We start from the raw sequence: 27,728 nt of genomic DNA, 5'->3' as shown, positions 1-27,728 counted from the left end.
GTCAGTCGGATCTCCTCGTTCTCGCTCCGGTTCCTCACGCTGGCCACGTCCGTGTGCTGCTCCCGGCAGTACCTCTGGGCTGCGGTGAAGTTCTTGTTCGTTTCTATCAGGAAGTAGCTCCCTGCAGCGTCTCTGCCTCTGTGAAAAAAAGTCGGAACCAAAACCTAAGAGTCTAAAGACTCCAGACTCGTCAGATTCATTCCAACCGCTGTGTCTGAATGTTTGTGAGACTTGTGTGTGAGAGTTACGTTCTTGGTCGCGTCAATCATGAAGTATCACTTTGGCTCTCCACAATCTACGAGCCAGCAGCCATATCACCTTCCAAGACCGAAAAGATTCAGTTCCTTCAGCATACTCCCCGGGATGGATCTGGTTAATAGACTTCTAGACTGAGCACCTTAGAAATTTCTGACTAGTCTGTTGTTCAATATAAACATACCATTGCACATGATTTGAAATCTGTGCTTTTAACTTTTTATCCTAGCATTGTGTTCAGTTTCTAACTGCGTGTCAACATCCACCCCTCAGTCTTCTCCATAAGCAGCCTCTCCTAGTTCGGCCTTCCCCATTTGGCTTTGTTTGGGTGTGTTGCCTGCCCTGCAGACCCCACATCTCGTCCATGTTCAACCTCTTCTGTCGTCATCATCATATGGAACTGAATCTCTGTGTATTTCCTCTGCTGCTTGGACAGTCTGCTAATCCTCTGAATTGGGTGCCATCTGGACTAATCAGGTGGCTCGTGGACTCATTGAACCAGCATCTAGATCAGCGACATAAACCTCATCAAAGTATTCATCCCCAACGTCTGAGCTTAACATAAAGATGTTGTGGGCAGAGTGGTGGTTCTGTGGCTCAGGATCTGTGCTTGTGACTGGAAGGTTGCCGGTTCAAATCCCGCAGCTGCCAGAGGAATCCTACTCTGTTGGGCCCCTGAGTGAGTCCCTTCACCCCAGCTGCTCCAGGTGGCGCTGTACAATGGCTGACCCTGTGCTCTGACCCCAAGCTTCTCTCTCCCTGTCTGTGTGTCTAATGGAGAGCAAGCTGGGGTATGTGAAAAGATGAATTCCTCATGCAAGAAATTGTATAGGGTTAATAAAGAAACATTAACATTAGGAGTTTCAAGCAGGACTTTATTTTTAGAATCTATGCAATCTACTCTTGTGAGTTTGCAGGATGTAAATAACTTCCCATTTGCTTTTAATATTCAGCTGTGAAGCCATAAAGATTTGCAAAGTTCGGTGTCTGAGTGTTGACACAATGACAGCGTCGTGGTTTCTGCTCAAAGCTGGCCCGCACACAGGGCATAGAAAGACATGTGTGACCAATTCAAGCCATCACACACAGGACTGGAAAAAATGGGATTAACTCCAGTGATCTGGTGTCAGGTCTTCCTGCTTCCTGTGTTCATGGGGGAGATTCTTACTTGTCTGCAGTTGCACTGGTTAGTACGGAGGTCATACTGGTTCCATAAAGTGATGTCACAAGAAGAGGACGTCAGTATCAAGTTCCTTCTCAGGGGGATCATCACAAGATATAAATGAACTGGCTTCATCCCTCTGCTCTCCTACCCACTGAGAGCTACTGTGTGGGGAGCGTTCTGGTGCACTATGGCTGCCTTCACATCATCCAGGTGGGGGCTGCACATTGGTGGCAGTAGTGGGATTCCCCATGACCTGTCAAGCGCTTTGAGTGGAGTGTCCAGAAAAGCGCTATATACTGTAGGTGTAAGCAATTACTATTATTAAAACTGTGTTTAAAACGAGATTTAAACCGCCAGAGGGCAGTGTAGCAATGCATTCCTCGTAGAGATCAGCGAACTGGCTGCACCTGGGTAGAGCCCTATAAACGCGTTTCCTAAAGCGGCGCCGGTGGTTGGCTAGGAGGAAGCGTGTGGTTTCTGGAAGCAGCACGTATTGAAGAGCTCAGGGCGTGAGCGTTTCGGGGGACTTGTCTAGTTTGCATGTGCTGAGCTGCTCTGCTCTCGTCTGGGGTCCGGCATATTCACTTAACTTTGGACCAATGAAACCCTTCGCCAGACTTTTCAGGTGCAAAACGTTTGATTTTGTTTTCCTGTTTCACATCTGTTGCGTTATGTTCAAAATGAGGAGAGACAACGAAAGATCTTTTGTAGGAAATTGCATGCTTAGCGCTCGTTCTAGGATGCTAAAAGATCAAGCAAGGAATAGCAAGACGGTGACCGTCCCGCAGTGTCAGCGGGGGCTGAGAATCGAATTTTATCGTCTGTTTTATATTGATTGGATCGATTCAACGCAAGCAACGTTTTTTTTTCTTCCAAATGCCAAAGCTGTGCTTCCGCGGGTTAACGGCCGAAGAACATTCATATCGAGTACAGTAAGTGTTAACAGCCAGCCTGATAACGTTTCCTTTTCGGACGTTGTTGATGAAGTAGTTTAAACTCTTTAGTGGATTAAAACCGAGCTTGGGATTTTCGCAAGACGGTATTGCAAAGATGAGGCTTCACCGGTGCAAAAATAATGCTTTTATAATGCTGAAACAGTAAACACTCCAGGCTTAACATTAAATATAGTGTGTGTGTGTGTGTTTCCTGCGATAGACTGGCTACGACGCTGAATCGGATCCAAGGGGCGAGAGAAGGGATGAATTAAGGTTGTGCGTCTCTGTGTCGGTGCGTGTCGTCCTGCGATGTTGCTTGCTGGGATCGACTCCGGCTCTCCGCTGACCCCCAACTGGGAGCCCCCGCCCCCCCACTCGCGGTGGGGAAACCTCACTTTTCTCTGCGCTTTCCGACACCTCCGAAGGTTGACTGGCTTCTGGGGGAAAACGGGCGCCGCTGTGAGCGTGCGTCAGTCCTGCCATGGCCTGGCGTCCTGCCCAGGATGTACCCTGCCTTGTGCCCATTGCTTGGCAGGACTATGGTAACTATAGCGTTTCTGTGCGACGATATACCTTATGCCTAAGTCTCCAGTGATTCTTTTTAAGCGGCACAGAATAGGAGACACCTGCATGCGTTTTATAACTGAGATACAGCTTATCATGGGCTACTAAGCACCTCGCACATGTACAATCAGTAAAACAGAGCCTATTACTTACAAATGAAAGTCTGACAACCGTATTAGAGCTTCAACAACAAGTGTTAACCAGGGTGTTGGAGCAGAGTGAGAGCAATGATTTCGTTGTACAGTATGTTTCACAGCAGGGGGGGTTAACATGCTGCAGTACTACAACTGGCCAGCAGGTGTCTCCAGCAAGCAGGTAAGGTAGACCGTGCTATCCTCTCCGATTTTCCTTACTTCCTTCCACTCTGGACACTCCACTCTAAAGGTAAAGGGGACTCTCCTCCACCATCACCAGTGTGCGGCCCCCACCTGGATGATGCGACGGCAGCCGTAGTGCGCCAGAACGCTCCCCACACACCAGCTCTCACTGGCCAGTAGGCGTTTCCGTCAAGCAGGTAAGGTAGAGCGGTGTGGATCACCTGTGGGTGGGAAGGGTTTGCCGGTTCAAATCCCGAGACCGTCAGAGGAATCCTACTCTGTTGGGGCCCCTGAGCGAGGCCCTTCACCCCAGCTGCTCCAGGGGCGCCGTATAAATGGCTGACCCTGCGCTCTGACCCCCAGCTTCTCCCTCCCCTGTCTGTGTGTCTCCTGGAGAGCCAGCTGGGGTCTGTGAAAAGACGCATTCCTCATGCAAGAAATTGTATAGGGCCAGTAAAGTGATCTTCCTTTAAGATTCTGACTCTCCCACAACGCTGAACTGGATGACTAAAGAGATTTGTAAAATCATTTGAAAAAGAGTGCAGCTCAAAGTTTTGGAAAGTGTATAGAAAAAGCTGATGAGGGATGGAAAGGAAATATATTCAGAACAACTTAGGGATACATTCGTCTCAAGACAATGAGCAATCCAAAATCCTTTTTGAGTTTTGGGCAACTGGGTGTAGACTGGTCAAGGAACGTCTTGACCTGATGCCCTTTAAGAGGGAGAGGAGCACGCTTCTCATGTCAAAAGGAAATGGAACAAGGAGATTTGTGGGGAATGGACTGGATTACTCGCCTGCAGGAACAGAGCCAGAACTTGCAGCGCTTTGCCAGCGAAGCAGTAAGAAATGAATTAGATGGTGCTTTCAGACTTTCAGTTCCCTGGATGACAGAAATGACATCTATGGATGGAAGGAGGAACTGAAGACCTGTTCTTGCGTTTGTGATTTCTTTGTCTTTTTTTCCCCGAAGAGTTGCCCCATGGAGAGGAAGACGAGGGGCTCTTGTGTGCCTGTGACCCCCCACCCCCCCGTCTGTGTTTTTCACAGGCAGGTAGGAGCTGAAAAAGTCGCTGAGGTGCTCCTATTTCCTCCCAGCCTTCCTGGACACCCTGATGGAGACCATGCAAACTCCACACAGAAGGTGCCCCCTCCTGGGATTCAACCTCAGGAGCCACGAGGCCCTCAAAAACTTCAGCGCCACCCGAGTGTCCCCATATCGTAAGCACAAGAATGCGAAAATGAATGTTTGTGACGATGGGTGGAGATTGGACAAATTATCTCCAGTTACACATGCGTCAATCAAGATAAGGGTGAAACACCATCATTTCCCCTGATGAGTATCATCTACAGATGGAAGGAGGTGCCACAGGAGGAGCTGAAGACCTGTTCCTGTTCTCTATAAGCGCTGTAGAGATCTGCTGCTCTCTGCTGCTCTGTGACTCTGCTCCAGGGTGGTGGCCAGTCCTGTGGACTCTGTTTGTCTGGGATCTCGCTCTGCTCTGAGAGAGGCCGGTCAATCCCGTTGAAGGATGGAGAAGATCCTGTCTGTCCTCTCCCTGGCTGCCCTGCTCCTGCTCTCCTCAGCTGGTAAGTCCCACAGCTGTCGAACAGCCGCAGGTCGGAGATCTTCTACTTGAAGACGCATTCAGTAGTGACGGGGGCAGGAGGAGGTCGTTTATTTCCTACCTGAAGATGCGATCTGGGGTTATGGCGACAGGAAAGGCGGCTCGGCACCGTTTTGGGTCGTTTAGGAACCAGGGGGTCATGGGTTCAAATCCAAGCTGTGCCACTGTTTGTACCTTTTGAGCGAAGAGTTTAGCTTGGGTTTGCAGTGAGGACTCGGGGGGGTAAAAACATCTCGATGCGAAAGGGGATTCGTTCGCCGTGGATATGCCTAGCAAAATAAAAACAAAAACACCTTTTAAGAATGAAGATGCAACGTTTCTAGTGGCATTTCTCAAGATCTCTTGTGAGGTGTGTGTGTGCATGTGGGGAAATATCCTGAATTTCATTTTAATATCTTTCTCCAGCGCCGAACCGCCAATTTAGTTATTGCTAGAGTTTAAAAAAAATAATAATTGTGATTTCGTTTTGATATACGCATTGATAAAATCACCCAAAAGGTATGATCAATAAAATAGCACAGTGAAACGCGGATTTTTTTTTGTTGCAAAATATACTTTATTTCCGTTACTACATCTAAAAAAAAAAGGAAAACCTTCTTGCAAATTAGTAAGTTTTGCACACAATAAAAAAAACGTTCTGAACGGCGGCGATTGTCTATTATCAATCTGTGCAAGTGGACGACGGGGCCAGATTTTTTGCACTTAAAGATTCCTTCCAAGCTCTATCACTTGCTTTTGTCCATTAATAATAATAATAATAATTGCTTACACTTATATAGCACTTTTCTGGACACTCCACTCAAAGCGCTTTTACAGGTAATAGGGAATCCCACTACCACCACCAATGTGCAGCCCCACCTGGATGATGCGACGGCAGCCATAGTGCGCCAGAACGCTCCCCACACACCAGCTCTCAGTGGGGAGGAGAGCAGAGGGATGAAGCCAGTTCAGAGAGGGGGGTTATTAGGAGGCCATGATGGGTAAGGGCCAATGGGAAATTTGGGCAGGACGCCGGGGTTACACCCCTACTCTTTTTCAAGAAACGCCCTGGGATTTTTAATGAGCCCAGAGAGTCAGGACCTCGGTTTGACGTCTCATCCGAAGGACGGCGCCTGTTTACAGTCCAGTGTCCCCCGTCACTATACTGGGGCATCAGGACCCACACAGACCGCAGGGTGAGAGCGCCCCCTGCTGGCCCCACTCACACCTCTCCCAGCAGCAACCTTAGTTTTTCCCAGGAGTCTCCCCTCCAGGTACTGACCAGGCTCACACCTGCTGAGCTCCAGTGGGGGGGGAGGGGCTGCCAGTTGTGAGTTGCAGAGTGATATGGCTGCTGGCTATTAGTCCCTGTATGGGGCCCAAAAGTCCTTTCCGGCGCTCTCTCACCGTAGAGAAGGCCCATTTCGCAACATCGTGCTTCATCCTCCCTCTGAGGTCCGCCAGTATCCTCTCCTCCAGCTCCCTCGCTCCCCACTCCGCGTTGTGCTGGGTGAGAGTGTTCCTCGACTCCCACAGGCCTTGTTCTGCGAGGGACAGCAGCACCCACAGTAGGAAGTGCGTCCCCTTGTCCAGTTGGGTGGGTCCCCCCCCCCCAGCAGAATGTACTGGTGACTGAGCATCACTCTCAGGAGGTGAAACACAGCTATGATCTCACCAGAATCTCCTCTGACATCTGTGAGCAAATGATCGCTTATCTCCCAGCTGCAGCAGCAGCCCAGGATAGTAGTTGGTAGCTTGTTGCTTCAGGCTCTGCATTTCCTTTTTCTAAACCCCCAACCATAAAACAAACTCGGCTCTCCCCCCATATCTAACAAGTGCTCTTTAAAAAAAATCCAAATGCGATAACATTCGACTGGTGGCTTTTGCATCGACGCAGCTACGTTTTACACACAGGGAGCCTTACAGGAACGAAGGATCCTGATTTATTATTAAAAAAAACCTTTTATAATATGTGCAGAAAGACCGAATCCACCTAATCCTGTTGTCTTTCAGGAACCGGTACCGGACCTCGCAGGAGATCTACAGACAGCAACCTCTACGAATGCAAGTTTTCCATTAAATTGTCTTTCGGTTACATTCTTCTTTAAGCTCTTTAAGATCGGACTACTTTATTCTCCCTATACCACTTCTTGCATGAGGAATCGGTCTTGTCGCAGACCCCAGCTGGCTCTCCAGGAGACACACAGACAGGGAGAGAGAGAAGCTGGGGGGTCAGGGCGCAGGGTCGGCCATTTCTACAGCACCCCTGGAGCAGCTGGGGTTCGGGGCCTCGCTCAGGGGGGGCCCCAACGGAGTAGGATTCCTCTGCCGGCCGCGGGATTTGAACCGGCAACCTTCCAGCCACAGGCGCAGATCCTTAAAACCTTACCGCTTAGCTTTCTAGAATGATCATATACAGATGCTGCCATTCAAAATGCGCAGACGATAACGCATTATTTTCCGGTATGCTGTACGCAGTCTACCGCGAGTTACCGGTAAATACCGCGAGTTACCGTAAATTCTCCTATAATACGACAAGCAAAATAATAGTATACGGAATTTCCGCAAGGTGGAGCTAATAAAGCTCAACCTCTCATGTTTGAGCTGTGGCCATCAGTCTTTAACGAAGATATTACTAATAGTATTAATAATGAATGACCTTGGACAAGCTGTAAACTCAAAGTATTGCCCTGGTCAACATTCTTTTTTTCATTGACCGTCTTTGTAAAAGTAACACCACAGCATTTCGCAATCACGCATTTGTTTCCAATCATGCAAAGTACAGTAATTTTTGAGAATCGATTCACCATGCCTTTCACATGCTCATAAAAGAGATTGATTTAGGAACATAAACATATTACCGTATGAAAACTGTACTGTATACAGTATGTATATGTATATTTAATGTCTTAACTGTGCCCGTTTAAGAATTGAATATTCATATCTAATTTTACAACTGAAGGGAAATCTTAGTAGCTGAGCATAAAAAGAATAGGAGCATACTGCAACGCGTGTGAAGGCCATAAACGATATTAATTTTGGAACATAAACATACAGTATATTGCTGGTCTCGGTACTTTAAAGAAAACATACACGAAACATGGTTTCATTATGACCAGAATCGGTCTTGAGATATTTTTAACTTGATTTACAGTATTTGAGAGGTATGTCTTGACACTGATACTACGTAAATACTGCTCACGTATATGTTTCTAGGTTTATATTATGCATTTCATACGGTCAAATTACTTTTGAGCAACTAATAAGAAGCGTGAAACGGTATGCCCAGGGCGTTTTAGTTTCGTTTTGTGCTGGGACTCTGCTTTTAACAATGTCGCCGTGGATTGATTAGAGATATCAAGTACATACAAGTCATTTTTTAAATGTTGTAGTTCGTCTTGAAAAAATGTTACGAGTACATCATCTATCAACAATTACACAGGTTCTGTTTCCATATTGCGGATTTTGGTTACGTAATATTATTTTCTAGATTTCACGTTGTGAATATATGATTTGGGCAAACATAGCCGCAAAGAAGTACATTATGGGTTGTTGTTTTTTTTGCAGTTTTATCTAGAACAAGCGATGCTTAAACCTTTGTCTGATTCTTGTGAAACTATCCACACGACAGTTACAGTACCTAGGAGTTGACTTCAGTGATGTCACTGATGGGATGTTTCTAAAAATCCATCCTCTGTAAAACGTCTTCTCTAGTTGTCCTGCATATGTATTCGCTAATGAACCTGTGAAGCTTGCCACACCCGGACTGTTAAACCAACACATTAGCACGTCAAAGCCCATTGAGGGTATTGAGCTAGTATTGGCTTTAGTATTAGCCATACAGAACATTAAAGTTCCCCTTTTCCATTCGGCGGGTGCCTGAGCCGCTGTGTCCTATCTTCTGACAGTCGCCGTTGTGAATGTCTGTAGAGTGTATCTTATTTTTAGTACTATAGTTTTGTATTATATTCCCTATTAATCAAACTCTAAGAGTATGTATCGGCTTGTCCCCTCCTCCCGCCCCTCTCTGTGTACAGTGGAGCCTCCTGTCCAGCCAGCACATGTCCACAGACATTCACAACAGCGACATATCATAAAACGTTTGCACATATAGTTAAATTATTAGTTGTTTTTCAGGAAGTTAAAAAAAACACTTGAATTACTTATCCAGTCTCTCGAAATAGTTATTTTTCAAGCAATGCAACAAACGTGGGGCAATGTGTTTTTTTTAATCCAACATTGACAGCCACATCTTAAATCTTGTCAGTCAGGTCTTTTTTTCCTCTATTTGAATTGTGGTTTACACATCGCACGGCTTTAAAAGCTAGAAAGACAGGTTTCGATTCACATTAGCTGGCGAGCCTTGTTAACAAAAAAAACTAATAATAATGTAACATGCCACTGTTTGTTCATGAACAAAGTTATACTGAGATTTCCTTAGATACGCGATTAAAAAAAAAATTGAATCCCCGGCGGAACACATTCCATAAGAATCAGCGCTTTTACAGTATATATCGCCTTTAAAGGTGGCTTCTCAAAACACTTTACAGGATAAAAACAACAAGAACGGCAACAACAACAATATTGTATTTCATTGCACTTTGAAAACCAAGTAATAACTTAACTATACGTGCAAACGTTTCATATGTTGCTGTTGTGAATGCCTGTGGAGTGTATCTTATTTGCCTTGAGTCCTGGTTATCTCTCTCCCCCTCCTCCCTCTCCCCTCAATTCAATTCAATTCAAGGTGTTTTATTTGCATGACAGATGGGTACAATCAGTGTTGGGTATGTATATTTTGATATTTACACCCGGTGCGGCACCGAGGGAGCGTCTGCATTTATAACTTAGTTTTTAAAATTAGTCAAGCAATATGAAGCATCTCCTTTTACTTTTAAGTCCCTTAAATACATTGAGCACAGCTTTCTCGCCACTTAAGATTGCTTTTTGATACCATCCTTACACAAAGCAGAAACTTTCCGATGACTTACACTACAAGTGGAAAGATTACAGATTTTAATAGTCTTTAATTTTGTTACGTTATACGTTTTAGGAACGTTTCATCTAAACAAACACCACAAAACTATTCTCAGTTGTATTTCTGAATGTTATGTTACACCTACAGTAGTTCACTGCTTTAAATACATTGAATTAAGAAAGTTATGTGTAGCACTTTAGATCTTTTTTTCTGAACCAGGGAAAATCTGATCATGTTTCTCTAGAACAATAATAAAAAACTTTATTTTACATATCACCTTTAAAAGTGGTAGTACCTTTTTTAGTACTATATTTTTGTATTATATTCCCTATTAATCAAACTCTAAGAGTATGTATCGGCTTGTCATTCAGGTCTTTTTTCTCTATTTGAATTGTGGCTTACACATCGCACGACTTTAAAAGCTAGAAAGACAGGTTTTGATTCACATTAGCTGGCGAACCTTGTTAACAAAAAAAAAAACATACCCATGGAGGGGGAGGTCAAGCCAGAGAGAGTTTTTTACCCTCTGTCTAAAAACCCAAATAAACCGGGGCAGAGACTCCGGGGGGATCATTGCGTGGTACAGAGCGGAGCTCAGTCAATTCTTATGGAATGTGTTTTCTTTCTTCTTTTTTTCAGCATGGAATAAACCTGTTACTTGATTCATATGGATGCCCGGTTCCGCCGGGGATTCAAAACATTTTTTATTTTTTTTTTAATCGGGTATCGAAGGGAATAGGCAGTATAACCCTGTTCATGCACAAACTGTGGCATGTTACATTGATTTGGGTGTCTCCTCTTGCCAGAAAGCTCTAAATTGCATTTTAGGCGCGGTTTTTGACTTTTTTTAAATTGCATTTTGGGCGCGGACAGCACATACAAGGGTTAATGAACTGCGCCAAGAAATTTGAAATAGTATTCTTTAGGTGTGAGGGTAGGAGTGGACCGCAGCAGGCATAATCAGCAAACCAGGAAAACAAAGAACAGGACAGGTGAGATGTGTATCCAGAAAGCGAGTGATCAGAAAAAGGAAATGGTGTCTTTCCCTGGCATTAGCTCATCGGTATGGTGTAAGTTTACCCTTACTTCGTGCGACTGGAAAATAATTTGTGATCGGATCAATGAAATGCTTCGTAGAAGGAGGCGCTCTTTTCCTCTAGTCTAACAGTCTGTCCACAAACAAAACATTCCTGTTAGACAAGAGGAATTGGGGGAAAAAAAACAATTTTGTCAATGGAAACCGGTGTGTGTGTCTCTCTCTGCTGGATGAATAAAAGCATTTTATTAAAAACGCGTTTGCATTTGTCTGGTATTTACTTTGGTCCCTTTTAACTGTTTTTCAATCTACTGTATTGCTTTGAGATGCCACTTTTAAAGGTGATATGTAAAATAAAGTTTTTTATTATTGTTATAGAGAAACATGATCAGATTTTCCCTGGTTCAGAAAAAAAGATCTAAAGTGCTACACAACTTTCTTAATTAGATGTATTTAAAGCAGTGAACTACTGTAGGTGTAACATAACATTCAGAAATACAATCACGTATTTGACAAATAAAAATGATTACAATCTTCCACGTTTGATCCCAAAATTCCAAGAAATATAAATCTTAACGGGTAGAAAGCTATGCTGAAAGTTTAAGATACTTAGAAGACAAAGATACTGTATCAATTTATGTTGCATTAGCCTGATTATGATTAAAAAACACATAATTAAACACGCGTTTGCGATTTAAATCAATATAAATGTTTATATTGTAACGCATGCTGTCCAGCCTCCATTTCTCTATAAAATTTTACTCTATTGCGCACACACACACACTAAGAAGCAGGAAGCAGGAAGCAGAAGCAGGGACCGTTGTCAGAAGGGAAGAAGGTATCAAAAATGACTTAGAATCGATCATGTTGTGATATTTTGAAATATAAAAGTCAATTAATTGTCCATAATATCGCTATTCTATTTTTTCGAAGAAATGTTTGTTAAAAGAAAAGTCCAGCACCAGCTGGATTTGAACACAACCTGTGAGTTGTTAGTCACGCACGTAGACCAGAAGGCTACAAGACGACTCGCATGAACAAGGCGGCGAAACAGCCCTACACAGCCCTGTCGCAGTACACGAATATAATCATATCGTTATTAAATTCTTTAGATACGCGATTCCATATTATATTCCCTATTAATCAAATTCTAAAAGTATGCTTGTTGACTCCGGTATCTCTTTAGTTAAAGACTTTGATGCTTAAAATGTTTAGGGAGAAATGGAATAATGGTGTGTATTTTTTTACTTTAAAGTACCAAGACCAGCCATATACAGTACTGTATGTTTATGTTCCAAAATTAATATCGTTTATGGCCTTCACACGCGTTACAGTATGCTCCTATTCTTTTTATGCTCATCTACTAAGATTTCCCTTCAGTGGTAAAATTCAATATCTACAACGGGCACAGTAAAGACGTTTACTGTACTGTACAGTAAATCTTTCTACGACAGACCAACGGACCACGAGTGCCCCTGTCGGTCAACCAATCAGGTACCGCGGTACCCCGCGTCATCTTGCGTCATGATGCGCGATGCCGCAGCCAATTACCTCCGGTACGTGTCTGTACCGCGCACTTTGAATGGCTGCATCTGTATAGCAGGGATTCATGTGGGAGTGCATCTTATGCGGTTTTTGCTTCAGTGAATAAAGACGACTGTCAGCGTAGTCTTTGGAGTCTTGCGCACAAGAGCAAGGCTCCCGTATGCATGTGAAATAGACGATTTTCAACACGCAAGCTCTTGGCTGATGCCCTTTGTTTGGCACAACGGACTACAGGACGAAACCCGACTGAATATGGAAAGAACTGGAAAAACTCCACACAGATACCACCCCTAACGGAACATTGGGCCCCAGCGCAACAAGGCAGCAATGCTAACACTTGTTTCTTTTTTCTTTTAGGGTGTAACCTTCACTACTATAATAGCAGTGGACAAGAAGGTAAGAGTTTCATCTGTCTTCTAGTCATTATCTTTTATAAAGCCAAGAGGAGGGGACATAGGCTGGAAAAAGACACTCGACTCCAGCACATCCACAACGTTTACAGTGCAGTGCAGAATTATTGGCTGCTCATTAGAACTGTGATTCGTTATAGCACATCGACCCCCGGGGCTGAATCTTCAAAACCGTCTGAAAGAGGAGATTCTGGAGACCAGACGTCTGCCGAGAGACGCTGTATTGTTTGAGGAGAGCAGCAGTAAAGTCATGGACTATTTTACAGTACGTTGCTGTTGTTCCAGGGCATGCTTAACAACACGATGGAGTTTATTTTCAAGGACTGGCCAGGTTAATTGGACTTAAAGTGAAGTAAAAAAGACATTTTCAATAGAAACTGTATCAGATATTTAAATGGGTGTTGGATGTAAATTATTTGATAGTAGAAATATCAGTCAGACTACAGAACTGAAATTTCCCTTAACTCCCAAATAACCTTTTAATCTGATCCAGGAATGTTTCACGTTTCAGCACAATTTGTTTAATTTGAATGGCAGATCACTCCTTGCCTCCATGCTGTATATCATCAACTTACTAAAGCCAGGTTGTCATCTGACGTGCAGTCTGTTACTTGTGCCGGTTGTGTCTCTGATGCTTCGGCTGTAATTACATACGTACCACATACTTCCTTTCTCCTATCATTGGATCTGTGGGTTTCTAGTAAATCGTTCAATCTTACAATCTAAAAAAAAAAGAGATTACGCTCTGAAGAGTTCTCCCAGACTCTGACAGGGTGTTATCTTTGACATCTCCAGCTTTCAAACAGGGAGGGATCTTTCTTTTACTTTCAAAGGCTTGCTTCTCCGATTGCATCCCCTCCTACCTTTTTAGAATAATAATAATTAATAATTGCTTACACTTTTATATAGCGCTTTTCTGGACACTCCACTCCAAGCGCTTTACAGGTCATGGGGAATCCCACTACCGCCACCAATGTGCAGCCCCACCTGGATGATGCGACGGCAGCCATAGTGCACCAGAACGCTCCCTACACATCAGCTCTCAGTGGGGAGGAGAGCAGAATGATGAAGCCAGTTCAGAGAGGGGGGGTTTTTAGGAGGCCATGATTGGTAAGGGCCAAATTTGGCCTGGACGCCAGGGTTACACCCCTACTCTTTTCGGGAAACACCCTGGGATTTTTAATGACCACAAACAGTCAGGACCTCGGTTTTACGTCTCATCCAAGGACGGTGCCTTTTTACAGTATAATGTCCCCGTCACTATACTGGGGCATTAGGACCCACATAGACCGCAGGGTGAGAGCCCCCTGCTGGCCCGAATAACACCTCTTCCAGCAGCCACCTTAGTTTTTCCCAGGAAGTCTCCACGGTGTTGCAGGGTGCAGGGTGACATGGCTGCTGGCATAGCTGTGTTTATAGCTGTTTTTTTTCCTCACCACACAGCAACGTTATGTATGTTTTGCTCTTTCAGTGATCACCAAAGTGACGAAGCCCCAAGATGAAATCGGTAAGAGAGGTTTCATGTCATCGTGCCTTATGTTTTACATGTTCATAAAACTCAGCTATAATGAGTGGGGTGGACATTAGGACACGCTGCATGCAGAGCAGTGCTAAATACTTGTCAGCTCTGACATTCCTTTTCAGGTATTTGAAAAGTGCGATAGTACCTTGAGCGATTTTCAAATGAAACCAAGGTGAACCTAAAACAAAAAAATGAAAAAGAGGAGAGCTGCTGTTAAAAAGTTTTCAAAATATTAGCTTAGGGGTGGATGGGGTCCTAGTTTAATCCATCATTATTGGTTCCTAAGTATTAAGAATGGCTGATTCCGTTTTTTGTTTTCAAATCTGACGCTGGTCTCCATCTTCAAGAAAAGATTCCAGTGTGGTAATATTGAAGGGTGGAACTAGTCTAAAGAATACTTGAGAGAAACTGAAAAGAGTTAGTGTAGGATAAATACAGAGTCAGATATTTGTTTATTAAGGTAGCTGCAGACTATGAGGACACCACTATCTTACGCGTCTTCTAATAACTACATGGTAAGATACAATAAGTGTTCACGTGTAAATTATGAAGCTTAAAGACTTCAAGCAACATTAAAGCTAATTTTTCTTTAAAACTGGCAGCATGGCCAAAGTCTGATACAATTAATCTAAAGGGGTGCGAGGTAATTATTTTCTGGAGGGAAAAAATATATATTTCTCAGCTACAATAAGTAATTTTGAGAAAAACCGTTTGATATTGAAAGATAGGGAAAAAAAAGAAACACAGAGCAATGGATCTGTTAAAATCACGACATGAGTTGGATTGGGGCGTCTTCATCCCAAAAGTTAGTTTAACATTTTCTAAACATTGCATATTAAGTACAGCGTACCACATTGGTCAGCTGTGTCTGTGGTCAGATCATTGACTGTGACCACTTTTGTGACATCCAGGCTCACACCTGCTGAGCTTCAGTGGGGCTGCCAGCTGTGAGTTGCAGGGTGACATGGCTGCTGGCATAGCTGTGTTTATAGCTTTTTTTTTTCCTCACCACACAGCAACATTATGTATGTTTTGCTCTTTCAGTGATCACCAAAGTGACGAAGCCCCAAGATGAAATAGGTAAGAGAGGTTTCATGTCATCATGCCTTATGTTTTACATGTTCATAAAACTCAGCTATAATGAGTGGGGTGGACATTAGGACACGCTGCAGGCAGAGCAGCGCTTAATACTTGTCAGCTCTGACATTTCTTTTCAGGTATTTGAAAAGTGCGATAGTACCTTGAGCGATTTTCAAATGAAACCAAGGTGAACCTAAAACAAAAAAAATGAAAAAGAGGAGAGCTGCTGTTGAAAAGTTTTCAAAATGTTAGCTCAGGGGTGGAAGGGGTCCTAGTTTATTCCATCGTTTTTGGTTCCTAAGTATAAGTTAAGAATGGCTAATTCCATTTTTTGTTTTCAAATCTGACACTGGTCTCCATCTTCAAGAAAAGATTCCAGTGTGGTAATATTGAAGGGTGGAACTAGTCTAAAGAATCCTTGAGAGAAACTGAAAAGAGTTAGTGTAGGATAAATACAGAGTCAGATATTTGTTTATTAAGGTAGCTGCAGACTATGAGGACACCACTATCTTACGCGTCTTCTAATAACTACATGGTAAGATACAATAAGTGTTCACGTGTAAATTATGAAGCTTAAAGACTTCAAGCAACATTAAAGCTAATTTTTCTTTAAAACTGGCAGCATGGCCAAAGTCTGATACAATTAATCTAAAGGGGTGCGAGGTAATTATTTTCTGGAGGGAAAAAATATATATTTCTGAGCTACAATAAGTAATTTTGAGAAAAACCGTTTGAGATTGAAAGATAGGGAAAAAAAACAAACACAGAGCAATGGATCTGTTAAAATCACGACATGAGTTGGATGGGGGCGTCTTCATCCCAAAAGTTAGTTTAACATTTTCTAAACATTGCATATTAAGTACAGCGTACCACATTGGTCAGCTGTGTCTGTGGTCAGATCATTGACTGTGACCACTTTTGTGACATCCAGGTACTGACCAGGCTCACACCTGCTGAGCTTCAGTGGGGCTGCCAGCTGTGAGTTGCAGGGTGACATAGCTGCTGGCATAGCTGTGTTTATAGCTGTTTTTTTTCCTCACCACACAGCAACATTATGTATGTTTTGCTCTTTCAGTGATCACCAAAGTGACGAAGCCCCAAGATGAAATAGGTAAGAGAGGTTTCATGTCATCATGCCTTATGTTTTACATGTTCATAAAACTCAGCTATAATGAGTGGGGTGGACATTAGGACACGCTGCATGCAGAGCAGCGCTTAATACTTGTCAGCTCTGACATTTCTTTTCAGGTATTTGAAAAGTGCGATAGTACCTTGAGCGATTTTCAAATGAAACCAAGGTGAACTTAAAACAACGAAAATTAAAAAGTGGAGAGCTGCTGTTGAAAAGTTTTCAAAATATTAGCTTAGGGGTGGATGGGGTCCTACTTTATCCCATCGTTTTTGGTTCCTAAGTATAAGTAAAGAATGGCTAATTCCGTTTTTTGTTTTCAAAGCTGACACTGGTCTCCATCTTCAAGAAGAGATTCCAGTGTGGGAATATTGAAGGGTTGAACTAGTCTAAAGAATCCTTAAGAGAAACTGAAAAGAGTTAGTGTAGGATAAATACAGAGTCAGATATTTGTTTATTAAGGTAGCTGCAGACTATGATGACACCCCTATCTTACGTGTCTTCTAATAACTACATGGTAAGATACAATAAGTGTTCACGTGTAAATTATGAAGCTTAAAGACTTCAAGCAACATTAAAGCTAATTTTTCTTTCAAACTGGCAGCATGGCCAAAGTCTGATACAATTAATCTAAAGGGATGCGAGGTAATTATTTTCTGGAGGGAAAAAATATATATTTCTCAGCTACAATAAGTAATTTTGAGAAAAACCGTTTGATATTGAAAGATAGGGAAAAAAAACAAACACAGAGCAATGGATCTGTTAAAATCACGACATGAGTTGGATTGGGGCGTCTTCATCCCAAAAGTTAGTTTAACATTTTCTAAACATTGCATATTAAGTACAGCGTACCACATTGGTCAGCTGTGTCTGTGGTCAGATCATTGACTGTGACCACTTTTGTGACATCCAGGTACTGACCAGGCTCACAACTGCTGAGCTTCAGTGGGGCTGCCAGCTGTGAGTTGCGGGGTGACATGGCTGCTGGCATAGCTGTGTTTATAGCTGTTTTTTTTTCCTCACCACACAGCAACGTTATGTATGTTTTGCTCTTTCAGTGATCACCAAAGTGACGAAGCCCCAAGATAAAATAGGTAAGAGGGTTTCATGTCATCGTGCCTTATGTTTTACATGTTTATAAAACTCAGCTATAATGAGTGGGGTGGACATTAGGACACGCTGCATGCAGAGCAGCGCTTAATGCTTGTCAGCTCTGACATTTCTTTTCAGGTATTTGAAAAGTGCGATAGTACCTTGAGCGATTTTCAAATGAAACCAAGGTGAACCTAAAACAACAAAATGAAAAAGAGGAGAGCTCCTGTTGAAAAGTTCTCAAAATGTTAGCTCAGGGGTGGATGGGGTCCTAGTTTATTCCATCGTTTTTGGTTCCTAAGTATAAGTTAAGAATGGCTAATTCCATTTTTTGTTTTCAAAGCTGACACTGGTCTCCATCTTCAAGAAGAGATTCCAGTGTGGGAATATTGAAGGGTTGAACTAGTCTAAAGAATCCTTAAGAGAAACTGAAAAGAGTTAGTGTAAGATTAATACATAGTCAGATATTTGTTTATTAAGGTAGCTGCAGATTATGATGACACCACTATCTTACTTGTCTTCTAATAACTACATGGTAAGATACAATAAGTGTTCACGTGTAAATTATGAAGCTTAAAGACTTCAAGCAACATTAAAGCTAATTTTTCTTTAAAACTGGCAGCATGGCCAAAGTCTGATACAATTAATCTAAAGGGGTGCGAGGTAATTATTTTCTGGAGGGAAAAAATATATATTTCTGAGCTACAATAAGTAATTTTGAGAAAAACCGTTTGATATTGAAAGATAGGGAAAAAAACAAACACAGAGCAATGGATCTGTTAAAATCACGACATGAGTTGGATTGGGGCGTCTTCATCCCAAAAGTTAGTTTAACATTTTCTAAACATTGCATATGAAGTACAGCGTACCACATTGGTCAGCTGTGTCTGTGGTCAGATCATTGACTGTGACCACTTTCGTGACATCCAGGTACTGACCAGGCTCACACCTGCTGAGCTTCAGTGGGGCTGCCAGCTGTGAGTTGCAGGGTGACATGGCTGCTGGCATAGCTGTGTTTATAGCTGTTTTTTTTCCTCACCACACAGCAACATTATGTATGTTTTGCTCTTTCAGTGATCACCAAAGTGACGAAGCCCCAAGATGAAATAGGTAAGAGAGGTTTCATGTCATCATGCCTTATGTTTTACATGTTCATAAAACTCAGCTATAATGAGTGGGGTGGACATTAGGACACGCTGCATGCAGAGCAGCGCTTAATACTCATCAGCTCTGACATTTCTTTTCAGGTATTTGAAAAGTGCGATAGTACCTTGAGCGATTTTCAAATGAAACCAAGGTGAACTTAAAACAACAAAACTTAAAAAGAGGAGAGCTCCTGTTGAAAAGTTTTCACAATGTTAGCTCAGGGGTGGATGGGGTCCTAGTTTAATCCATCATTATTGGTTCCTAAGTATAAGTTAAGAATGGCTAATTCCGTTTTTTGTTTTCAAATCTGACACTGGTCTCCACCTTCAAGAAGAGATTCCAGCGTGGTATTATTGAAGGGTGGAACTAGTCTAAAGAATCCTTGAGAGAAACTGAAAAGAGTTAGTGTAGGATAAATACAGAGTCAGATATTTGTTTATTAAGGTAGCTGCAGACTATGATGACACCACTATCTTATTCGTCTTCTAATAACTAAATGGTGAGATACAATAAGTGTTCACGTGTAAATTATGAAGCTTAAAGACTTCAAGCAACATTAAAGCTAATGTTACTTTCAAACTGCCAGTATGGCCAAAGTCTGATACAATTAATCTAACGGGGTGCAAGATAATTATTTTCTGGAGGGAAAAAATATATATTTCTCAGCTATAATAAGTAATTTAAAGAAAAACAGTTTGATATTGAAAGATAGGGAAAAAAAAACAACACAGAGCAATGGATATCTTAAAATCACGACATGAGTTGGATGGGGGCGTCTTCATCCCAAAAGTTAGTTTAACATTTTCTAAACATTGCATATGAAGTGCAGGGTACCACATTGGTCAGCTGTGTCTGTGGTCAGATCATTGACTGTGACCAACTTTGTGACATCCAGGTACTTACCAGGCTCACACCTGCTGAGCTTCAGTGGGGCTGCCAGCTGTGAGTTGCAGGGTGACATAGCTGCTGGCATAGCTGTGTTTATAGCTGTTTTTTTTTCCTGACCACCGCATCGTTCTGTATGTTTTGCTCTTTCACCGATCTCCAAAGTGAAGAAGCCCCGAGATGAAATAGGTCAGAGAGGTTTCATGTCATGCTTTTGTTACATTTTCTAAACATTGCATATTAAGTGCAGGGTACCACATTGGTCAGCTGTATCTGTGGTCAGATCACTGACTGTGACCACTTGTGTTTTTTCCCCTCGTGGCTTGAAGGTTCGGCAGAAAGCCTTTAAGATCTTGACCACCATCGCGAATTTAATCACCAACGGAGTAGTTTATCAGACTGGAGTCTTCCTCTGCCAGGAAGGGTTCGGTTACCTAGCCTGCAATCTGAAGGCGGCTTTTTGCTAGTTTTGAAAGTTTTCGCTTCTTGACTTTTTATTTCCGAGCATGTTTTACAGCGTCTTTTTTACGTTGACCTGGTCTGAGCAACATACTGGGGGCTCGAACACGTGCATCGCGCCGTGTGTTGGGATGCACGGTGGACACAATCGCTCGTACGCTCATCCCGATTACCGTCATTACAGAGCACAGTGAGCAAATCTCAATTTCAGCAATGTGGCGTTTGGAAGCTTTGGAAACTGGGGCTTTTTCACCGTGACATTCGGAAGATGTTTCGTGGGGGGGGGGGGTGCGCTACAGATTCTTTGAGGATCCAGGAAGTTGCGACGCTTTCTTTCCGAGTTCAGTCGTATTGTAAGGTCACGCTCTTTAATACTGCGGTAAATGCTCTCTATCTGTGATCCAGGGTAGTACATTATACAGCTGTCAGATCTCCAGCCATCATACGTAGACCTTGGCGTAAAGATCAGTAGGGACAAAAGTGAATTCAATTAACTGGCTATTCCCTAAGAAGGAGAAGTGGGGGTTTACAGTCTGCGTGATCTGTGTCTGATTTCAAGGCATGACCACAGATACCCTTAAGAGAAAGGTGTAGGTTAGTTTGAAAAACACAAAGTGCACTCTGTCAGTCATCAGTGTACTTTGCCTCCTTTGTGTGTATATGCAGAGTCCTCCCAGAGTATCGGAACAGAGCTAAAAAGAGCAGAAAGTACTGAATGTTCTACGTTTATTGACTTTCAGATGAGTGGTGCGAAATGGACTATCATTTTGGAGGTAAGAGTTTCTCGTTTGTTTGATAGTTCGGTTGTTGATTGATGTGGGCTGCCTCGAAAGGGGTGGACATGAGAGAGCAGTGGGGACAGAGTTGAAAGCTCCGTGGGCCTTGCGGTAGTGACGTCGAAATGTGTTTGTTTTTTTTTCGGCCCTTGAAGAAAGATATAAGATGTGAACAAGGGGGTTGACTGAGTCCTTTCTGCACGAGGACTGGACTTCTAAGTGACCGGCTTAGAATCAGGAAAGGGGGGGATAACTGATAAGGGTTCCAGATGCCCACTAGGAAACCTAACACTGACCATCAAGAGTGACCAAAGTCTGTGAACGGGCCCGGACACCGTGACGTCCCCCCGTTACCATGGTAACGAGCTACATAAACTGCAAGTTTTGTACCGGTATTTCGAACAGTGCTTCGGCTTTATTGTGCCTCGCGTGCGATAAAACGCATCTGATTCAACAGATTCGTTTTGGGAGCCAGAACTTATGTGTCTGTTGCAGCGCCCTCTACTCGAGCAATTTGGGTTTTTGAGACGGAAAGATTCAAATGAGGCAGGAGGGAGGGCGGGTTGTCACCATTTTATCTCGGCACGTAGGTGTTTTAAGAGTTTAGAATAATTCCACTTTTTGCGTTTGGTCTCCTCCTTTCAGGTACTGGAACAAATGATCTTTGCGCTTAGGACTGGGTTGCAAATCCTTAGCGTGTGATAACCGCGTCAAACTGGTGACCCGCTGATACCGCCAAACTCTTGGTCTGTGCTTTGGAAATGTTATCTGCAGCCATTTTCATTGGGGGAGGGTGGGTCCGACTTGAGTCTCCTTTAGTCAGCAAATCAAATCCATGCGCTATTGGAGAATCAGAATTCCGAGTAGTCATTTGAATTTACAATTCGGGGAAAATATGAGTGACTATTTCAGTGCAGGGCTGTCTCTCTCAGTGCCGGGGCTGTAGGTTCAACTCTGGACCCGAGATGCTGTCTGTGTGGAGTCTGGATGTTCTCCCTGTGGGTAGGTGGCGGTAAGCAGCAGATCATGCCCCCCCCAGAGGTTTCCCAACAGGGCTGTACTCTCTATCCCAGCGTGCAGTGGGTACAAAGCAGGATACCCCCTGGGAGGGACACCAGTCCGTCACGACATCCATTTATATCTAGTTGTCCAATTAGCAAGATGGCCTGAATGGACTCCTCTCGTTTGTAGCCTTTCTGTTGACTCCTTCTCTCTCTCTCTCTCTCCAGGCCGAGACGCGAGGCTGGTGGGTGGCCTCAGTCCCTGTGGCGGGACAGTGGAGGTGCATTACAAAGGGCAGTGGGTTCGAGTTTCCGCTAGGAGTTGGGATCTGCGGGTGGCCGCAGTCGTCTGCTCCCAGCTGGGCTGCGGTTCGGCAGTGGAGGCCGGGCCTCCGGGAGCCACGTTCGGCGATCGGCCAGGGCCGGTTTTCCTGGCAAACGTGTCCTGCAGTGGATCGGAGCCGTTTCTGAGGCTCTGTGGGCTACAAAGAATAGCCCCCGAGCCCAACGGTTCTCCAAGCACGAGCGCTGGAGTGGTTTGTTCAGGTAGGACGCCCACATTTGCAACGGTTATGGTGCTAAGCTACTCAAAGGCCCCCCTCCCCCAGAGGCAATTTCTGCCTGAAATGATGTACCTCTTAAACATTTGGCGTGGTTTTGGAAAGTCTAGACCGTAGAGGCTTGGGAGAGAATCGACTTTCTGCGTGGTACCGTAAAGTTCCCCCCTTTCCAATATGCAGCGGCTGCTCACCCTGCCACAGGTCAGGGGGAATCCCACTCCCGCCACCAATGTGCAGCCCCCACCTGGATGATGCGACGGCGGCCATAGTGCGCCACAACGCTCCCCACACACCAGCTCTCAGTGGGGAGGAGAGCAGAGTTATGGAGCCAGTTCAGAGAGGGGGGGTTATTAGGAGGACGTGATTGGTAAGGGCCCTTGGGAAATTTGGCCAGGACACCGGGGTTACACCCCTACTCTTTTCGAGGAACACCCTGGGATTTTTAATGACCACAGAGAGTCAGGACCTCGGTTTGATGTCTCATCCGAAGGACAGCGCCTGTTTACAGTCCAGTGTCCCCCGTCACTATACTGGGGATTTAGGACCCACATGGTCGGCAGGGTGAGCGCCCCCTGCTGGCCCCACTAACACGTCTTCCAGCAGCAACCTTAGTTTTTCCCAGGAGTCTCCCCTCCAGGTACTGACCAGACTCACACCTGCTGAGCTCCAGTGGGGGGGGGGCGCCAGCTGTGAGTTGCAGGGTGATATGCATTAATGGAACATTACTGATGTAAACTGATCGGGAACATTAACCTCCCGAGCGGGTTTCTCCTGTGCTGCAATCCCAGGGCACCGTGCGGCCAGGCTGGCGGGCGGCTGGGATCGCTGCTCGGGGAGGCTGGAGGTGCTTCGCGGGACGACCTGGGGCTCCGTGTGCCGCTCGGACTTCGACCGGCCGAGCGCCGAGGTCGTCTGCCGGGAGCTGCACTGCGGGACCCCCGAAAAAGTGGGGCGGGCGTCTTATTTCGGGAGAGGGGGCGGCCCGGTGTGGTCAGGGGCGCTCCGGTGCCAAGGCAACGAATCTCGGATTTTCTTCTGCCCGCCGTCGCCCACGAACATGACGAACTGCACCCTGGGAGAAGAGGCGGGACTGGTGTGCGCTGGTGAGACTCTCGCCTGCCGTCATTTATTAGCGATGTGGTAACGGTTTTAATGTACCACTCCAAAGGGGACCGTGGCGCCGAATTCCAGCGATACATGTCTGAAATAGTCCAAATTCTGAAAACGAAGAATTGTTTTGGACCCGTACATATAAATGTAGTGGTTTTCAATTGGGGACACCTCCCGCAGATCCTTAAAACCCCCGCTCAGCCCAACATATCGATACTGGTCAGCTTTCTAGATCGATCATATATAGCAGGGATTCATATGGGAGTGCATATTATCCGGTTTTTGCTTCACTGTATAAAGACGACTGTCAGCGTCGTCTTTGGAGTCTTGCTTATCCTTGCTTATCCTTAAAGTCGACAGATCCTTAGCCACAGTGCCACCGCTCCACCCCTCCGTAGTTCAGACGTGATCCGCCATCTTGTCTGAACCTAACCCCCCCCCCCAACACACACACACACACACACCCCGAGTTTGTGGAATTTAGTCTCCCATGTTGGAACCTACGTAGAGATTATATTAAATCAATGACAAAGTGAGAGAATCGAGAGATCGGTCCAAGCCGATCTCCTGTGTGTCCACAGTGGGTGTTAGATCTTCCGATATTACATCTCTCGTGTTATTTAAGGAAATTCTGTTTCACTACAGGTAAACACGCTGAATTTTCGAATCACTACAAGAACTCTGCACCACTAATGTATAACTGATTCTACCCATTCTAGTGCTTTAACCAATAGTAAACACTCAGCAGGGCTTTTACAGGAGTCATAGGCCTTTGGCGACCTCTACTGGCAGTTCAGTGTTACGGTAGTTCCTTCAAAGACCAGCCTCCCCCTAAACACACAACCTCCACTGTATAGGTCGTTGCAATATACGCACTGCATGGCGTAGAGTATCATTTGTTTTGTAACCAGCAGCCATATCACTCGGTGGCAACCCACTGAAGTTAAGCAGGTGTGAGCCTTGTCAGTTCGTGAAGGGTTAAAAAAAATAAAATGCTTACACTTATATAGCGCTTTTCTGGACACTCCACTCAAAGCGCTTTACAGGCAATGGGGAATCCCACTACTGCCACCAGTGTGCAGCCCCCACCTGGATGATGCGACAGCAGCCATAGTGCGCCAGAACGCTCCCCACACAGCAGCTCTCAGTGGGGAGGAGAGCAGAGGGATGAAGCCAGTTCAGAGAGGGGGGTTATTAGGAGGCCATGATGGGTAAGGGCCAATGGGAAATTTGGCCAGGACGCCGGGGTTACACCCCTACTCTTTTCGAGAGACACCCTGGGATTTTTAATGACCCCAGAGAGTCAGGACCTCGGTTTTATGTCTCATCCGATGAACAGCGCCTGTTTACAGTCCAGTGTCCCCGTCACTATACTGGGGCATTAGGACCCACGTGGACCGCAGGGTGAGAGCGCCCCCTGCTGGCCCCACTAACACCTCTCCCAGCAGCAACCTTAGTTTTTCCCAGGAGTCTCCCCTCCAGGTACTGACCAGGCTCACACCTGCTGAGCTTCAGTGGGGGGGGCTGCCAGTTGTGAGTTGCAGGGTGATCTGGCTACTGGCTAGTAGTGTACTAGAGTCATGTCTTGCCCTGTGTGCATCGCGCTGATCTCTCGGGAGACGCACGCAAGCAACACCACACCAGGACAACAGGAACAAGAAATAAATATGTAGTAGTGAGACCAATAGAGGGGAACAAACCCAGTGGTAGACTATGTATAAAGTGCGTAGTGCAGATCTGTCTGAAGGCCCGGCAGTGAGCTGTTGAGGATGGGCACTGCAGGGGGATAGAAGCTGATCTTGAGTCTGGTGGTCCGTGCCACGACGCAGGGGGGGGAGAACAGTTCGTGTGGGGGTGGTTGGGGATCCCAAAGGTCGGGTCGGGCCTCCACTGCGCCCGGTCGATGGGAGAGAGCCCCGTTTTCCGGTCATAGCGACGTCGGATTGAAGAGGGGCCCTTTGTTCTCGGCAGGGCGGGGCCGGGCCTTCGGCATCGCCTCCGACTTCTACCGCGCGTACGCCGCGCTCATGGCCTGCGGGCTGATGGGGATGATGGCGGCGGCCGCCTGCGCGAACAGGAAATCGCAGCGATGAGGTAAAAACCCAGAACCGGGACCGTTCTTTTCACTCAGGTGACCGTAGAGCAGAGACCAGGATGACCAGCCCTGGTTAAATTATTCCGGGTTTTCCGGTGGTACTCTTTCGATCGCCCGAACGTTCTTTCCTCTGTTTTTTTTTTACAGGTGATGACGACTCGGAGCCGAAGGCAAAGACCGATCCCCCCCCCCCGAGGAAAAATGCAGAGGAAAATTGGAGCTTCTCCGCTGGGCTGTGTTTCTGTTTGCCTAAATCGGGCCGCAGGAGAACGGGGCTGTTTTTGTTTTTGTTATTGTGCTTGCAGTGTTTCTTCGGGTGCGGAGGCTGCTGTCGCGCTGTCTGCAAATAAAATAAACTGAAAGAACATGGTGTCTTCACCCGGCGTTTTTCCTGACCTGTTCAGCGGTCTTGAATCCACCTGTAGTTGTTCGTGTTCAAGAGCTGGATATCTTCTGGACTTGGTGAATTTGTGCGATGTGGCAGGGTCAGGGTCAGAGGCAGGTCAATACAGGGGGCTACCACTAGAGGTACCACCCTTGCGTAGCGTTTTTCTGGACACTCCACTCAAAGCGCTTCACAGGTCATGGGGGATCCCACTACCGCCACCAATGTGCAGCCCCACCACCTGGATGATGCGACGGCAGCCATAGTGTGCCAGAACGCTCCCCACACAGCAGCTCTCAGTGGGGAGGAGAGCAGAGGGATGAAGCGAGTTCAGAGAGGGGGGTTATTAGGAGGCCATGATTGGTAAGGGCCAATGGGAAATTTGGCCAGGACGCCGGGGTTGTCCCCGTCACTGCAGGGTGAGCGCCCCCTGCTGGCCCCACTAACACCTCTTCCAGCAGCAGCCTTAGTTTTTCCCAGGAGGTCTCCCCTCCAGGTACTGACCAGGCTCACACCTGCTGAGCTCCAGTGGGGGCTGCCAGCTGGGAGCTGCAGAGTGATATAGCTGGCAGTAGGTGTAATAATAATTCAGGTGGGGAGCTGCGTCAGCATGCGTCGTCTGCAAAGGAACAAGTAATAGGTTTAATCCAGGCTGTCTCCACATTTAATCCCCATTCGTCTCCCAGTGGCTGATGCAGGAGCTCGGCGACGCCTCTCGCTCTCTAATATGTAAATTTGAAAACTTTCATTTCAATCGGGGCCCGCGCTGTGTAAACTGCCACAGGATCACAAGTTTGGCACCAAGGTCGATGGAAGTTCTTTTCAATATCTAGTAACACTTTATATATATATGAATCTAATTATGAATATATAATAACTTGAACTTGAACTTTATTGCCATATGTAACCGGTACTGGTACAATGGATTTCTTACTCACAGAAAGTCTCTCGATTGTAAAACAAGTGTAAAAAACAAGACAAAGTGCAAACAGTGCATCAAGACAATGTACAAACAAACAATAGACAATGTGCAAGTAAACATGTAGACAGTTTGAATGTAAACAATACAGACGTGTAAACAATGACTGGAGATAATAATACTCAGTCTTGGCCAATGCACAGAAATAAAAAGAAGTAACGACTAAGGGCCAGGCATTCATTGCCTCAGAGACACAGAAAAACAGCATTTCCATCCGCATACAGGAACAAAAAAAGCAAATGGGCGTGCTGTCCTGTGATTTAAACAGGAATGGGGGCATCGCTTTCGCAGTTGTGATTTCCAAAGAGCGCGGAACGACGGCCCAGTGCTGTCTGCGGCTGGAAAATAAGATTCGCCTGGAAGTCGCCAGCCCGGATGAGCTGTTTCTCGTTCCACCCGACTGCCTCGTAGCCCTTGCGAGGTGAATCGATTGTGGTCAGGAGGAAAGAGAGGCCGCCTGGCTCGGCAGGAATCGCAGCAGAAGGGGGGCCTCAGAGCACGACGGACAGCAGGAGACCACCGACACATGTGACCTGATCGAGCCCAAAGGAAACAGGAAGGAACCCCAAACCACAGACTTTTAACGGTAAGCTTGTAAGAAGAAAATCTCGCCCTTTGCCCACCCGCGCCTGAAAACACAGATTCTAGAGAGGCGGTGTTGTTTTAAGCTGTTGTTTTTTTTACAGGCCTGCGAATCC

The 27,728-nt window shown here is 45.3% G+C and overlaps 1 protein-coding gene across 6 annotated transcripts; it reads left to right on the top strand.

Annotated features, from left to right (window-relative positions):
- Positions 1–4,667: 4,667 nt before the first annotated feature.
- On the top strand, positions 4,668–26,033 carry LOC138243274 (soluble scavenger receptor cysteine-rich domain-containing protein SSC5D-like). 6 transcript variants are annotated; one of them, XM_069198830.1, is made up of 13 exons: positions 4,668–4,825; positions 6,856–6,906; positions 12,759–12,797; positions 14,283–14,318; positions 15,378–15,413; positions 16,489–16,524; positions 17,601–17,636; positions 18,709–18,744; positions 20,865–20,897; positions 22,130–22,447; positions 23,250–23,564; positions 25,543–25,665; positions 25,814–25,903. In XM_069198830.1, exons 1-12 carry the CDS (start codon positions 4,768–4,770, stop codon positions 25,662–25,664), a joined length of 1,116 nt encoding a protein of 371 aa, XP_069054931.1. In that variant the 5' UTR covers positions 4,668–4,767; the 3' UTR covers position 25,665; positions 25,814–25,903. The 6 variants fall into 6 exon arrangements, with proteins under 6 accessions (XP_069054931.1, XP_069054928.1, XP_069054929.1 ...); XM_069198827.1 differs by lacking the exon at positions 25,543–25,665 and having other exon boundaries at positions 25,814–26,033; XM_069198828.1 differs by lacking the exons at positions 17,601–17,636; positions 25,543–25,665 and having other exon boundaries at positions 25,814–26,033.
- Positions 26,034–27,728: the final 1,695 nt, after the last annotated feature.

The sequence above is a fragment of the Lepisosteus oculatus genome, chromosome 14, assembly GCF_040954835.1.
Source record: "Lepisosteus oculatus isolate fLepOcu1 chromosome 14, fLepOcu1.hap2, whole genome shotgun sequence".
In the NCBI taxonomy this organism is placed as follows: domain Eukaryota; kingdom Metazoa; phylum Chordata; class Actinopteri; order Semionotiformes; family Lepisosteidae; genus Lepisosteus; species Lepisosteus oculatus.
This window is presented reverse-complemented; position numbering and strand designations above follow the sequence as displayed.

Excerpts from the sequence above, each read along its gene's own strand:
- LOC138243274 (XM_069198827.1), top strand. The coding sequence starts at position 4,768 with ATGGAGAAGATCCTGTCTGTCCTCTCCCTGGCTGCCCTGCTCCTGCTC. Across the intron at positions 15,414-16,488 it reads GAAGCCCCAAGATGAAATAG|TGATCACCAAAGTGACGAAG; the intron begins GTAAGAGAGGTT and ends TTGCTCTTTCAG. Across the intron at positions 20,898-22,129 it reads AATGGACTATCATTTTGGAG|GCCGAGACGCGAGGCTGGTG; the intron begins GTAAGAGTTTCT and ends CTCTCTCTCCAG.